Below are 15974 nucleotides of genomic sequence, written 5' to 3' on the forward strand. Positions count from 1 at the left end.
CTTTGGTACCGTTTACAGAACGATGGACAGACGAAGCAGTTGGGTTGCTATATGCAGTTGGTGACTCTCAACCATAAAACCACTAAGTGCCAGGAGAAAATGGACTGGGAGTCAGACTCTGTAGGCCGCCATTGTTGTTATCGTCCATCAACTCCTGCATGTGAAGAAGAGGTTTTCACTAAGGTCGTGGTGAGCGTGCCAAGTAGCAGCGTTTCAGAAAAGTTTCCCATTATCACTTACAAACGTTGAGTAACCACGGCCTAAGTGTCACAAAAAGCTGACAACAGCTAATAATAATCAACGGGTACAACATGAACCGGCAGCCAGTCTATTACAGAGACAGACGATCATCCATACAAAGGCTACTTCGGCAAATGTTCTAGTCACCTTCAACCAAACAAGCATGTATTTAGATTGTGGAAGGAAGCTGCATGCAAGAAACTGTGACTTTTTAAAGTCAATATAAACAGCGACAGTGGTCACCCAAGTCTGTCACCAAGTTCCTTTTGTAAAAGTCCCAGAAGAGAGTAAACACATCTTAATGAAGAAAGAAAACTGCACAATATGGAACAGATGTGTGCTTTTTAGCAGTGATTGCATACGTATAAGGCTCCCTGAAGAAATACCAGAGAGGAACCACGTGAATGCACAAGATTAAATTGAATAAAGAACATTAGAATTGGGGGAGAAGAAACTGCAAATATTCATGATCTGAATCATCTACTATATTATCTAATCTGCTGTAAAAGATGACGGTAGATCTTGGCGAGCAGTTTGTGATGCCAACACTTTGAAACAGCCACAGGCACTTATGATCACACAAATCAACATTGTACAACTTTTCTACCACATTGAATTAAAAGTAAAAAAAAAGTACAGTTTAAACCTTTAACGGTTGAATACAATACTACAGTGTGACAACACAGAAAATTAACAAGTTTAAATGACAATGAAATGACCAGAAAATGGAGAGGTAGAGAGGGAAATATTCCTTTTTATCCTTAATAAGTTGTATTTTAATTATAACCCTATTAATTGTAACCCTCCACTTTATTTTTAAACACACTAAATTGTGTTTTTATCCATAAATATAAAATTTAATTGCTCTACTCAAAATGTATAAGCTACTTGACACAATAAAGACTGTAAAGTACTATAGAGTCTATAGGGTCAAGTTGCAACAGGAAGAGGACAACTGTGAAAATAATCTGGTTCTATTATGTCCTGTCAAATGGAGAAAAAGATAAATCCTCAGATTAGAGTAAAGTTCATCATCTACATCACCACGATGTCCTCAAAATGTGGAGCCGTCGTTAAAAAAAGGGGAGGAAAGGACACAAATATGAAAAAAGAAAAGAAAGAAAGGCCAATAAAGCAGGAAAAAACAGCTGTTTTCAGTGTGTGTGTGTGTGTGTGAGGCAATGGGAGAGGAAGTGGACTCAGGATTCATGCAACAGCTCGTTGTCATATCACAGCAAACAGTTTGTTAGTGTGTGTGTGTGTGTGTGTGTGTGTGTGTGTGTGTGTGTGTGTGTGTGTGTGTGTGTGTGTGTGTGTGTGTGTGTGTGTGTGTGTGTGTGTGTGTGTGTCGTGGGGAGAACCACAGGGGGCTTTCTCACGTTCTGTTTACAGCTGTGAATGGTTCCAGAAACTGGGGCCCTCTGCCCTTTACACTACGACCACAGGGAGATGGGGGGTGGTGAGGGGTGAGGGGCGGCGGGGGCTGGGATGAGGTGGGCTTTGGGATGGGGGGGGGGGGGCTTGTCATGGTGATTTGTCAGAGAAGAAGAGAGTCCAAAACGGTTCCTTTGTTCAAATATTTAGGCCCCGTTTACACAATGTCTCCAGTGAAAACGCATTGTCTTTACATTTTAGTTTCAGAAAAGTTCTGCCTTTGAACGGCAAAGTTTTGAAAACATTGTCCGTTTCCACGGAAACGGCAGAAACGCTGAAAACTATGTAGTTAGCTTGTAGGGCAACTAGCAGGCTCTGTTGTTTGTTTTTGTAATGAAAACTACACACACATGCTCGCTGAAAACAATACGCTATAAATATTAACAATGACCAGTACATGATGAAGTTGGGTTGTTATTACGGGCGACTTAACAAAAAAAACTACCAAGTCCCAGGAGACTAACGACTGGGAGTCGTGACACTCTGGAGGCAAACATTGTTGTTGTTTTTGTCCATCGACTTGCACATGTTCAGAAGAATTACTGGCGCATGTGCAGTAGCAGCATTTCAGAAAAGCATTTCCACAGTAAGAGCGTTTCCAAAGAATTCCATCCGGGAGTCGTTTTTAAAAAGTTGCATTTTCAGTGACTCTGCACAGCTGTCATGAAATATATCCTTCATTTGAAGTTGTATTTTTGCAACAGGAAGCAAGTCAATAAGTGGCAACCCTGGTGGAGATGATACTGACGGTACGTATGATGCGGAGCCTCGTGGAGTTACATTACAAAACATCTCTTTTAGTTTGATGTTAAAGCCAAAGATTTGATTCCTAAATAATGATTTATGAAATGAAACTGATATATCTCACTGTACTTTTGTGGATCATTTATCCTTTGTGGACAATGTGATATAAACTTGCATGTTAGGTAGATTCATAAATTTGTTATCATAAACAACATATCTAGAACTCCTTTCCTGAAGTGTACCAACCCAATAAAGACAAGATTCAGAGCAGAAAATATTCACTTTTTAAGCTCAATAAGCTGTATTTAATTTAAATCAAAACTCTTAGCTTAATTTTTTTTCTCACAGACTTGCACGTTTTCATGCACAAATATGAAATACAGTTGAATCTCTACGGTTTAAAATGTTGCTTCACTTTTTATAATTCATGGTGTTTTTGACCTCAATAGTCCTCGATATGATGAAACTGCAGACCCTGCAGACCCGAGCAGACAACCTCTGCAGATTCTACCGACTCATCCTGCAAGTGTTCTTGCACATTAGCGACATGTGACGTGTTCATTGTGCCGTCTCACATACCGGGACGGCTGCCATCAGGGTGGGCTGCAGGGCGCTGGTGTCCCCCCTGCTTCCTTTCTTGATCTTGGTTGACTTTCGGTGAGAAAAAGAAGCGGCGTCCCAACATGGTTAAGGCTTTTTAAATGCTTTTCATTCAGTCATTTTACATTGTTTGAATGTGGATTTGTCTAAATGTTCAAATGATCTAATCAGATTTCGGATACTTCACCTGATCGGCAAGAGTTTGAGGAGACGAGTATCCGATCCTGCAGCCGTATGCAACACAGACGAGCTCGGCGCTCAGCTCCAGCACGTGGGCCAGAGGCAGGTAGCCAATGTAGGTGTCGTCCTCACTGTGAAAACAATTAGAAACACTGACTGCATTGCTGGCTGCACCTTTTACATTTTGAAAAGATTATTTTTTTTAATATAACATCTTAGATTATTGGCAAAATATCCTGTTATATTATTGACTTTATTGTATTTAAATCAGCTAAGATGATCCTGCTATTGGCTTTTATTACATTATTGGATGTTCCGTACATCTATGAGATGCCTTCTTATTGGAGGAATCAGAAAATGCAAAGTGATTGAATCGGGTCCACTCGACTCGATCAAATGTCCTGGAAGACGTTTCACACAAGACAGATTTTTATTAGGACCATCACCTCATCCTTTCAGAATTCAGCAACTATCTATTTGCCACACATATATCCACACTGATAAGTGAATCCCATTTGTATGAAGCTGTTTGAAACGAGGCTTCAATCAGTCGGAGGTTTAAACAGTCGTATCACCCGAAGCTCAAAGGAAAGTTTCGTGTAATCTCACTCAGATTGTTCATAACTCCTCTGACACTCATCCATCTTTTTACGACTCCCTTCCTCCATCTCCCTCCTCCGTGTGTTTCCTCTCGCCCCCTGCTTCAGTCCCCAGAGAGCCGGGTGGGCTTTGGCTTTAATGTAAACACTTGGCTCGTATGACGATACTGGCTGAAACATACTTCCCATAATTCAAAGCATTCCTTTCAAACACGCAGCGCTGAGGGTGTTTGCGCAGAAACGTGAAAAGAGAAGTTTTTAAAACCACGCGTGTGTCGGTTTTCACTCAGAATTAATGGTTAATGAAAGAGAATTTAGGTTGGAAGCTGGAAAAGAGAATGATTTTAAGCTTGAGAATGTCTCAAGCTGGAAATAAAACGGTCGATTCAAAGATCTTCTTTATTTAAAGTTTGCATGTTTTCCCTGAGCGTGTGTGGGTTTTCGCGGTTGAAACATGTGTGTTTAGGAATATTTAGTGACTCTACATTACAAAATGAGTGAGTGTGTGCTTGTCTCTCTGTGTTTGCTGTATAAAAAGTTGTTTAGACAGCTGCAAGTCCATCAACTTTGTTGAAAATGCAAATCCCCCCCCCCCAAAAAAAATCAAGAAATGAAAATTATAGGTGCATAATTCACATCTAAATTAAATCTGAAACATACCTAGTCTTACTTTAAGACATACAGAATTTAATCTTTATGTAAACAGCCAATATTGACATTTATGTATATTTATTATGGTCTCTCATAGTTCAACATATGAGGCCCCGTTTCCATGACGGCCTTTCAACTGAAAACATATTGTTTTGCGTTTTCTTTTTTTAAAAAACGTTTCGTGTTTTGAAAACAAGGTCCCTTTACATGGAAACGGCAGAAACGATGAAAACAATATCGTTAGCATGGCGGGTCACTAGTTTGTTGTTTTGTGTTGAAACATACACACACAAAGTATTTAAAGTTATTCTCTGGTGGGTTTTTTTAACACAGGGATCCAGTAATATTGAATTTTATTTATTTTTTATCGTGGATCAAAGATGTCGTCGAGTTCCAAACGCCACAGTTGTAAAACTGGTGGCCACAGGTGAGTTGGTGTGGCCGAGCTGGTTACCACAGGTCGGGGATCCTCTCGGCCATCCCTGTGATGCCGGCGATGATGTTGCTGTGGGAGATCATGACGCCCTTCGGGACGCCGGTGGAGCCGCTGGTGTACATGATGACCGCGATGTCCGACGGCAGCGGCGGCTTCCGCTCTGCAGACACTGTAGAAAATTTTTATTTTTTATTTTTTTAAACCTTTGAGCTGAATGTGACACAGCAAATCTGGAATACTTTCTATATTCTTAGAATAGATATAATATGGATAAATTAAAGTAAAATAAATGGTTTTAAAGTGGGGTTTTTTTCGGCAGTGAAAACACCGAGAATCTCAGAGGCCAAAGGAATATTTGTGAGCGAGACACGTGAATGGAAAATATTCAGCTGTGATATTAAACAATCAGGCTCTTCTTGGCACCACAGAGAGTCTGTGTCAGACTGTGAGAGCCAAAAAAGCCATTTCCACTCCTTCACTCATCCCTCCTAAACGTTCCCATCTCCACTTTCACTTTTTATTACTTCATTCGTTTTTTTATCTTGCTCTTCTCCTCCTGCTTTAAGTGCGTTGCTTTTTGTTTTTAGTCAGAAATCAAAATGTGTAGCTTTGATTATACTGAGGGACGCTAATTTAATAAAACTTATTTTATTTAATCACTTAACTTATTATATGTGCCTAATTTAAAGCAACATGCATGCATTGGACATTATTTCATTAAAATCACCTCAGTAAATCAGTATTTTGGATGAATGTCTGATTGATAGCAAATAAAATGTGCATAAAATGATCATCTGCCAACCATTACTCTTGAAAATGAGTATTTCTTGTTTGGAAATTGGCTTGTGGGAGGCTCACTATGAAGTCAGGGCCTGCATGTGGCCCAGGTTTGGCTGAAATCTATATGTAATTCATGAAACTGTGATTCTGTAGTTGTCCTGAAAACCTGATAAAGGTGTACACTGCTTAAAATGTCTGCAGATTACTCAGATTGTTGGTTTTTAGAAAGCGTTAAATCAATATAAAATACTCAAATAAAGAGTTAAATCCTGCAATGCTGTTAAATCTTCTGACTGGAGACTTGAGTATGCATTTTGCCTTTCTGGCTCTTTTTAAACCACTCAAGCCGTTTTATTCAGGCCTGGCGCTGGACCATCCCTGTAATCTTTACGGGCCATCCGATGACAACCGGATTAGCGTGACCTGCTAGCGCCGTTTAACAGTAAAGAATATCACAGATATATATCTCACTTTAACCTGAGCAAAAAAAGCACAGCATTGTATTCCCAGAATCGAGTTAAAGACTGGGCTGTTTTTGTGATGATGAAAAACGATTGTTGCAAAGTGACTATGGCCGCGCGACATCAGAACATGTGATGATGCTGAGTATTGTGATAATCTCTGATCAATACTCAAACACTTACGTAAATGATGTTCATGTATTTGTGACAGTTCTTTTCATTTGTGAAATTTTAAATTAGGTAATCACTCAAGTTTTGAAGTTTTCCTTCTTTTTTACTATTGACTTTACTGGGCAGATGAGCGGGTCAATGCAGAGCTTCACTCTTCCCATATGATTCATCTTTCCGTTAGGATTCTGTCTCCCATTAGAAAAGGGTCACAATCACAACATCTAATCAAAGCAGGAGAAACTGCAGAGCTCAGAGTAATGAAATCCTTCCTCTGGCTTCCTCTCCCACTGTTTGGATAAATGAGTCCAAATCTGCCTCAAAGTTTCAGAGAGAAACAAAACCAGAGGGCACGTGAGGGACCGCTTTAGATTGAGTGTCATGTGGAGCGAAGACGCTCAATCTCATCCGAGATGAAGGCAGAGTGAAGTCCATTCCAGTCCCAGAAGGAGGACCTCGGTGCTCTCTTCCTCAGACGGCAGCCATGTTTGATGGAGTTTGTGCTCCGAGACTTGATGTCATGTGAAGTTAACGCCGTTGTGTGTAAACATGAGCCTCCCCTGCATCCCAGAGCTCCATCGCCCCCTCCGAAGCCCCGCTTCCTTCTCTCCTTTATCTGCTCCTGACACTACCAGCTCGTCATGTTCCGGGTCTGGGGGTTCGAGGGGGCCTCAATGAAAAGGCCGGTTTTCCTGCTCCTCCATGTTCACCACATTGACCCTAATCTGATACAGATGTTAGCACTTCCTCATTCACATGACCTCACGGGACTACAACCAACCCGCCCCGTCCACCAGACATCCAGCCCCTCCAACATCTCATCTGCTGCTCAAACAAGGAGAGTTTGGGTCTTTGTTCTATTCAATATGGGTTCCTTTAGGGAGGCAGCTCGTTTATGTATTAAATCTGACAGAGAAACATTTTATTACAGTGGTTACAGCAAAAAAAACTGAACAAAAAACCCCCCAGAAATCATGAATTGCTGACCTTTCCTATCTTTGGGTAGTTTTTAAAAGTTTTATGTACTGTACTAAAGTTTTATATATATGTATTTGTTTGCTGTATTTATCTCCAAAGCTGTGTTAATCCCATTTCATAATGTCCTGTCGCACTGATTTATTCTATGGGAAAAACATCTGAGGAGAGGTTGTTTATTAGTTTGGTATGAAATAATTAGGGCTGTCATCCCATTTAAATTTCTAGGTTGGTTATCCAACAATGTTTATTTTAATCAATTACACTGTTCTCCCTTATTTAAAATGCTGCCACTTTGAATTTGCAGAGAAATAATCCAATGTGCATGGATGTATAAATTATTTTAATCCAGGCAGGTCTTTTGCAATGTGCATATTTGAGTATCATAATATTGCAATATATTGTGTGGCGTAATCCATAGTTTGTGTCTGAGTTCGGATCTGTGTGATTTTATTCTTTTTTTGAATTACTACGGTCTTTCCTCCTGCAGTCCGATACCATGCATCAGACAATAACTGCCGATTATAATTTAAAATGTGGGTGTTTTATGTGATTTTAACCATGAAAGATCAAATATGTTTTGATGCTAAATACGTGGACAGACTTTCTATCTATCTACTGCGTTAATCACATGAGTAATTTGGTTCAATACTAGGAAGCATACGGATGCATAGCAAACAGAGTAATACCACTGATGACCTGTGGGGGCAGTGTTGTGGGTTATAGCTCATGTGTGGCCAGTGAAAGGAAAAAAGAAGAGCACCTCACTTGGAGGACAACAGAAATAGAAGTGAAGGAAAGACTGAATGTGTGTGGACACAAGCAGACATGACCTCGACTGGACATCAGGACAAAGAAACCTCAGATGACTTGTGTCAACCGTTTAGAACTGTCTTCATTAGCAAAGCTGAAAACATGACGTAACAAATAATCCCCCCCACACCAACTTTAAATACTGCTCGGGCTGCAAATATACATATTTGATCAGTTTTGAACCTGTTTCTTTGATGTTTGGATTAGAAACTTTGTCCCCCATGAAACCAACAATGTGCACGGCCCTCTACTGGATGTACTGACCAACAACCACACCAATAAAACGTAAACGATGCACGACAACATTTAAAATCCACGTAGCAATTTGCATGCGTCAAAGAAGCATATTCGAGCCTCTAAGGACTGACAACCCGTCTATAGTATAACCTGCCTTCACCACAGTCAGCTTGGATCAGCTCCAGCTATTGTCCACAATTCACTTAGATCTTAAAACACATATAGTGGTTGGGTTTCGTCTGGTGTGCTGTTGAAGTCACTGATTATCATGTAAAAAAAAAAAACAGCACAATATAAGTAGTTCGCAGAACTCACTGTTCTCTGGCCGGGCTCCCAGCTTCTGAACAGCCTCCATATTGTGAATGCTGATGCCTCGTGGAAAGCCGGGCCGCGTGGCCGGTGCGTCGTCCATGACGATGATGTGCTGCAGCCTGGGAACCTCCACCAGGATGGCCTGATGGACACGGGCACACACGCATGCCAAACATTCACAGGTTGTGTTTACACTCGCATGAGATGAAGAGCAGAGGAGGACATGTGAGAGTGAGCAGAGGAGCGTTTTGTTTATGTCACTTTGATAAAACGGGGGGAAGATGAAACTCCAGAGCGTCGTTTGTCTTTGAGGATTTAATCTGTCCGAGTGGCTCTATCGTCTTTTTCCTCTGTACTGACACACTGCACTCGCTCCTAGTTGACTCTTCGCACTGTTTCCACAGGCCAAAGTGACAGAAAAATCTCTGATGTAGGTCAGATTAGAAACCGGTGATATAGTTATTATTATTATTATGTTCTGATTGGATCAGGGTTGATGTTTGGATCGAGCAGTCAAGCTATTTATTTTTTATTTTTTATATAACAACAGCTGCTGTAAACTGACCACCATGCAACAACTCCACAGTAGCAGCATTATGGGAGCGGTGGAAACATCAGCGCTTCGGTCAATTCAACCCATTTGATAAAACATCTAAACTGTGATTTCATACACATACAACGCAAACTCTTATTAAAGGTTAGGCACGTAGAACTACATTTGCAGCATTCATTGCAGCCATTTCTGTGTTTGTGTCACTTATGTGGCTCTCACCTTGAGCCTGGTCTCCAGGAGCTCTCTGCTGGTGATGATGTGTGTGACCTGAGTTTCATTCAGGCCGTGAGCTACAGCCGGACCTCCCAGGGTGGAGTACAGGGTGACCACTGTAACACACACACACACACACACACTGATGAGACAATCTGTGCAATGAGAAACAGCTGAAATATAACCGCATCATTACTGCTCCAATCATTCTGCCGGAGTGAAGCAGCGAGGGGACGATCCACTGCAGGTTTGCTCGTGTAAAAACAAATCTGGTATGTGGAAGCTGAACTATTAACGGAACAATCACTGAAATGCAGTTTATATTAATGGATGGATGTCCAATGTGATTTATGATTGAAAGTATTACTTGATTTTGCCTGTTTTACCATCATTTGAATACTCCTGTTTCCACATGTTGTCACTCATGGTGTTGTTCTTTGTTCTGGATAATGCATGCAAACTGAGAGCACAATCTATTTGGGTGATCATGTAATTTTGTTTTCATAAAGAATCTTTGTAAAGCAGGCTCATTATGTACTGGCTCGTCTCAATTTTGAAGCAAATGCCACGTTCATGTCCACTTTTGGCATGCTGATCCTAAAACATGATGCTATAACGCATTGCTAAGGTACTGTAGTGTTTTTCTTTAGACTACGTAAAGTAATTGCACTACAGGCCAATTGAAACCAAGTTTGAATTCAGTGGCATTAAAGTACTTTCACAATAAGATATTCTCTGCATGCCTCTCTGAATTTGTCTTTATTCTTTCCACCCGTTTCTCGAAATTCCTCGGTTGAGTCAAATAAATGCTAGCAGCATTCAACAACAGCAGGATCTCAATGTGCAACTCCAGCAGAGGATATAAAAAAATAAAATCACACGTCTCCCAGAAGCGCAGATTTCTTTATTTACTTTGAATGCATCCCCAAGGAAAGGTCAGTATCTCACCCTGTACGTGTCATTCAGTCAAAGTTTGATTTGTCGAGCCCAGAGCTTCATCACGGCGGTTGCTATAACTTTAACTTGTGTTGCTGAATTTTCTATAATGGAACGCCTTGACTTCACCAGGTTTGAAAATATGTGCCAACATGCAAGCGCACCTGGCTGTGAGAGAGGATGGAAGACGGCAATCTGATTGGTTTATCTGAAGTTAATATCAAACAAGCCTGCTATAGTGTCTATTCGGCTGCTGCTTTCTAACACGGCTCACCATAGTGAGTCACTGTATCTTGTACAGCTTTATGCTTGATGCCCTTTCTGATGCAACAAGGAGTAAAACTCAGGTCCTCCACGCTAATGATCAAGACTTAACACGTTGTACCATCAAGGAAGCAAACAAAGCCTAGATTAAGGACACTACAAAGAAAAGTGGGGTTTTGAAATATCTAAATACACTCTCACATGAACTTTACGTCACTAAAGTAAGTCCCCTAATTCTTAGATTAATTTCTTGTGAAGTTGTAGCTTAAAATAACAATCACTGAGCTTTACCTCCACACAACTTTGTAATTTTAGTTATAATTTTACTATTTAAAAAAAAAAAAAAAGGAATATCTCACCAGTGGCACTTGATTAAAGTAAAACAAAGTAATATCTCAGGCTTTGTCAACATGACAATGTTTTCAAGTGAAAGCATAAAACGTTTGTTGCATTTTGAGGCGTCCGTTTACATGACAACGACCTGAAAATGCAAAGTTTGAGAAAACGGCTCTCCAATTCCATCTCCATGGAAACAAGGAAAGATTTTACTTTTTGAAAATGCAACTTTCCTGAAATACTTCTTCTGTACACGCGCAAGTAGATGGGTGATAACAACCATGTTTGCCTCCAGAGTGTCATGACGACCCGTCCATATTCCCCTGGGGCTTGGTGGTTTTATTGTTGAGAATCACAGTCATAAGAATCCATTTTTCTCAACTGTCCATACGAATGGCTGTGTACATGACGTTGCTAATGTTAATGTATGTGTATTTGTTTTCATTACAAAAAGAACAAACAGTACAAGCCTGTGGCCTGCCATGCTAAAGACATCATTTTCAGTGTGGAAATGGTCTTCGTTTTGAAAATGTATAAATGCCAAACATTTCATTAAGAAAAAAAATATATAGGAATTTTACTTTGAAACTTAAATAGGGCCTTAAAGTCCCGATGAATGCGAGACAGTACTTTACCTTAACATTATATCATAAACAGCACAAGTGGCCATAAATGAGTCAAAATGTGATTTTATTTTATTGGTTCAACTGAATTTTAGCATTTTTATAAACTTGGTGATGAGTCAACTGCTTTTCTTGACACAGATACACTAAACATCAGAACATGGTACTACAGCCCAGAAGCAACATTGAGTTTTCCTTGAACCTTTGCCTCTTGTGTTTGCATACAGTAGCACAGTTGTACGTGCGCTCTGTCTACGCTGCTCAGACGCGCTGAGCTGGCTCTCTCCACACATATGATATCATGAGCATCTCCAGTGGCCCTGGAGCTGGAGGGCTTCAAGCTCTCGCTGCATGAGAAGCTCTGCTGGGGTTATGTGGGAGGCGGTTTGGTGTTATGACTGACTTTAAATGTTTGATGGAGAGCTGGAATGTGCGGCTGCACGGATGCTTCCGCTCAGGACTGTCTTGAAGCGCTCAAGCCTTAATGAGGAAATAATTCTGGTATTGTCAGATAGATGTTTATGTTAGATAGATGTAGATTGACAGTTCATCATAACTGGAATTATTTGAGTATTTGAGGAGTTTAAAGTAAAAAAAAAACAAAAAACAAACACATTAGACAAAACATAAAACCTACATGTCTTGAAGTTTCCCACTCGTCCACAAAGTGTAGTTTAAACTACACCTTGAGTAGTTTAGGCGACAACCAGTAATGGTAAGTTACACTCAGTGACTTAAGCCAGACCCAATGACTGCAAACTACCCAAACATGTACTTTAAAGTCATTGGGTGGCACGCCATGCAACAGGAAACCTGCTAAAACATCCTGGGCCACTTACAATGTTCTATTTTTATTAGTTTCACCCCCAAAATTAAAACATCTTCTTGAACAGTTTGAATAATAAATAAATTCTTTTTGTTTTGTTTTTCTAGTGAAAAACATTAAAAGTAGCTTTGTTTCATAATCGGTCAATTGATTAACCTGATAGTGAACCATTACAGCGCCTTCTGTTGGATCACAAGGAAAACCACAACTGAAGCTCCACATTTTGAAACCGTGTGTGTGTGTGTGTGTGTGTGTGTGTGTGTGTGTGTGTGTGTGTGTGTGTGTGTGTGTGTGTGTGTGTGTGTGTGTGTGTGTGTGTGTGTGTGTGTGTGTGTGTGTGTGTGTGTGTGTGTGTCAGGTCAAACTAAAGGATCTGGGACAAAACAGGAAAGGAAGAAGAGGTGACAGGAGGAAATAGCATAAGACAGTAACACACACACACACACACACACTGGGCCTGGAGACGTCACACTCCTGCGTCATGGAGCTGCGAGTCTTCAAGTGTGTGTGGACGAGGGCCGTGACACCCCCAGCCTGAGATCTAAACACCGGATCGGACCCCTGCTTTCAGAAATGTGGCGTATGGAAAAACTCTGCGAGAGGTTTGGCTTCACATGAACACGCCATCAGGATCTGGGAGGGCGGTCGGCCTTCCTGCTTTAACTGATAATCACACGAGCGGGGACCCGCTAACACGCTAGCTCCGAGTGTTTGAGTTCACGGGGGTCGTTTGGCTGACTCCGCCGTGCCTCTGTCAACATCAGATGCTCACGTAGACCCTCTCACCCCTCATCTGACGCCACCCCGCCTTGCTTTCTTTCCTCCCCTCTTGTTTCTTCCCCATTGCTCGCTCCAACCTTTAACTCCCCTCTCTCTTGCCCCCCCCCCCCCCAAAAATACCCCGCCGGCTCTTTTCCACTGCTGCTGTTTGTGTTTGCAGGGGGTAGTCGTAGAGATCAGGAAGATGAGTTCCTGGCTCGCACTGTTTTCTAAAAGTTTATTAGAGTCTACACTGAAGCACGCAGACCAGATGAAGAACCCTTTAGGGATACAGATATACTGAACTGGTATTGAGTGTTTTACAAAAAACAATAAATGAGCACAGGGCAATAAAAAGCTGCAATAATAAAAATTTGAAATGTAACCTTCAATTGTAAAGAAAGGAAGCAATGTCCCTCATCCAACTTACAATGTATTCACACAAAACCTTTTAAACAACAAATCTGGATTTTGAGAATTTTAGCATTTCATCAGAAAATCTCAAAAAAAGTTGGGACAGAGTCGACAAAAAGACTGAAATTTGAATAAAAACTACATATTGTAGATGTAATTGTTACAACATTTTTCAATGTTTTAGGTAAATAAAGTCAAGTGGAGCCACTTCATTTTAGTTCAGGACTCATACAGACTAAGGGGGTCAGGTCAATGATATTAATAAGTTCAGAATTTCTCCTTTGGGTGTGAAGAAGAACAAGAACTATTATAAAACACCCTTAATCATTATATTTTAACAAGAACCTGAATATGATACTATTTTTTCCAGAAAAAATTTAATTCATTCAGTGCTTATTTTCTTTTAAAAGATTCAAAAATACAATTAAATGCAACACATAATCTTAATTTTGCATTATTTTGGGGTGAATTGGTTAAAATGTGAAATCCAGTCAGTCTAGTGTTGGTGAAAGTCTGTCGCTTCTCATTTCTCAAAAATGTCAGACAAAAACTTTGGAGCAGCATTGGCTTCAATCTGTCATATGAATAATGGCTTCAGATTAACTGGTTTTAAAAACTTTTAATCCTGAAAGAAATTCCTCTTTGGCAATAAAGCATTTTAGAGCTTGTGCATTTTCCAATAATTCGGTTTACAAAAAGATATATAAAGGACTGATTCTTGAGAGGTATTGCATCAAAATGTACCATAAGAGGCATCTGTGCAACTGTTGGTGTTAAATTAAATTTTAAGGAACTTTTGAATGTTTGACAGGGATATAGGAGCGTTAGAGGGGTAGGACTCATTAAGTATTTACTTCTGTCTACTCCTTTTTGTCATGCAAATGTAGAATAAGTAGATTGTGTTGTTTTTGTTTTATTCATCCAAATACTTCTTTCTTTCTTTCTTTTTATATTTGCATGTTCAAAATAAAGATTCGCTCATTAATCCATTAATTCTTTTTTTCTTATCGTGGCTCTGACCCGAAACACTACAAGCAGTTATAGCAGCGCCGTTAACCCTAACCCCGAAAACAAGAAAATACAAACCTGACCCAACCATTTAGGAGGACACAAGAAGCCTTTTAGTCAGCCATTGTTAGAGCGTGTCATATCAAACAAGAATGTCCTCTCATGTGAGAGTTTGAGTGTGTTTTTTTAATCACAGAAACACGGAGAAAGAACTGGAGAAGGAGGAGAAATGGGACACTTGCGTAACAACAAAGCAGAAGGGACAAAGTGACCTTCTTCTGCCTCAGCTGCTTGTTGTGAGTTTTCCTCATGCATGTGCACACCGTTTGGCTTTTGTGATCTTCAGGAACAATGTATTGACTTGTGGTTGTATTGTGAGACCAAACTCATCTCTGTGCTATTATTTTAACGGTTTAACTGCTGTTTTCTATAAGAGCAGCGGTAACAGCTGTTCTGTACTTTGGATTATATAATACATTCATTTGATGGGTTTGGTTTGCTCTGCTGCTTAAGTAGTTTTCATCACTATTAATAAGGAGGGATTTATTTTAACCCATAAATAATTAAACAGGAGGAAAATGACACGTAGACCAGAGGGAAGATTTATGCCACAACAAAGAGACTGCCCCCCATAACAGTGAACCAACTGACCCGAGGCCCCGTTTACGTGATGTTTTCAAATGAAAACTGAAAACCTTTGTTGTGTTTTGGGTGTCCCTTTGTGTAGTATCATTACAAAAACAACCAACAGTTGGCAGGCTAACTGCATCGTTTTCAATGTTTCTGCCGTTTTGGTGTAAACTAAGGATGCAATGGTTATCTGTAAAATATTGAACCCTTCAGTTCAATATGCCCTTATGGACCGCTGAGTGTGTGTGAGTGCGTGCGTACGTGTGTGTGTGTTGTAACATTGCACTTCCTGGTCTAAATTATTTTCAAAGCGGTGCTGTGTTATCATGAAACTTTTCTGAAACGAAAAGACAAAAATTATGTGTTTTTACTTTAAACATTGTCGTATAAATAGGGCCCAAGTCTTGTAATACTTTCATTTACCACTAGTTGGTGTGATGAGCCTCATGAGCACGTTCAAAGGTCACTATGTAAAAATATAAAATTCTACACGAAATCGACAGTGGCAGTGTAAATAGTGTAAATACAAACTAGTGTTTGAAATGATAATTAAAAACAACACATTTATGTGAGTAAAAATACATATGACTAACATGTATACAATAATATTATATGGACACAATTGGTAACTCTCAGTAATTTATGCAACACTACAAATTAGCCATGCGTGCTTCTTCTTCAAAATGTGGTAAATTAGGATGTTTGAAAGCGAGAAAAGGCGGATTTAACTCAGCTGATTACTTTCCTTGAGTTTAATTTCCTAAAGGTACATGACGTTACAT

General features: G+C 40.1%; 1 protein-coding gene across 1 annotated transcript in view; it reads right to left on the reverse strand.

Annotated features, from left to right (window-relative positions):
- Positions 1–15974, reverse strand: part of acsl3a (acyl-CoA synthetase long chain family member 3a) — a 32522-nt gene that overhangs the window by 8109 nt on the left and 8439 nt on the right. The window contains exons 4-8 of the mRNA XM_080460024.1: positions 9403–9512; positions 8634–8772; positions 4903–5053; positions 3206–3329; positions 2998–3069 (exon numbers count right to left, since the gene is read on the reverse strand). Of these exons, the coding sequence (XP_080316150.1) occupies positions 2998–3069; positions 3206–3329; positions 4903–5053; positions 8634–8772; positions 9403–9512 (596 nt within the window). The remainder of the gene's footprint in view (positions 1–2997; positions 3070–3205; positions 3330–4902; positions 5054–8633; positions 8773–9402; positions 9513–15974) is intronic.

The sequence above is a fragment of the Lipophrys pholis genome (assembly GCF_963383615.2).
Source record: "Lipophrys pholis genome assembly, chromosome: 3".
In the NCBI taxonomy this organism is placed as follows: domain Eukaryota; kingdom Metazoa; phylum Chordata; class Actinopteri; order Blenniiformes; family Blenniidae; genus Lipophrys; species Lipophrys pholis.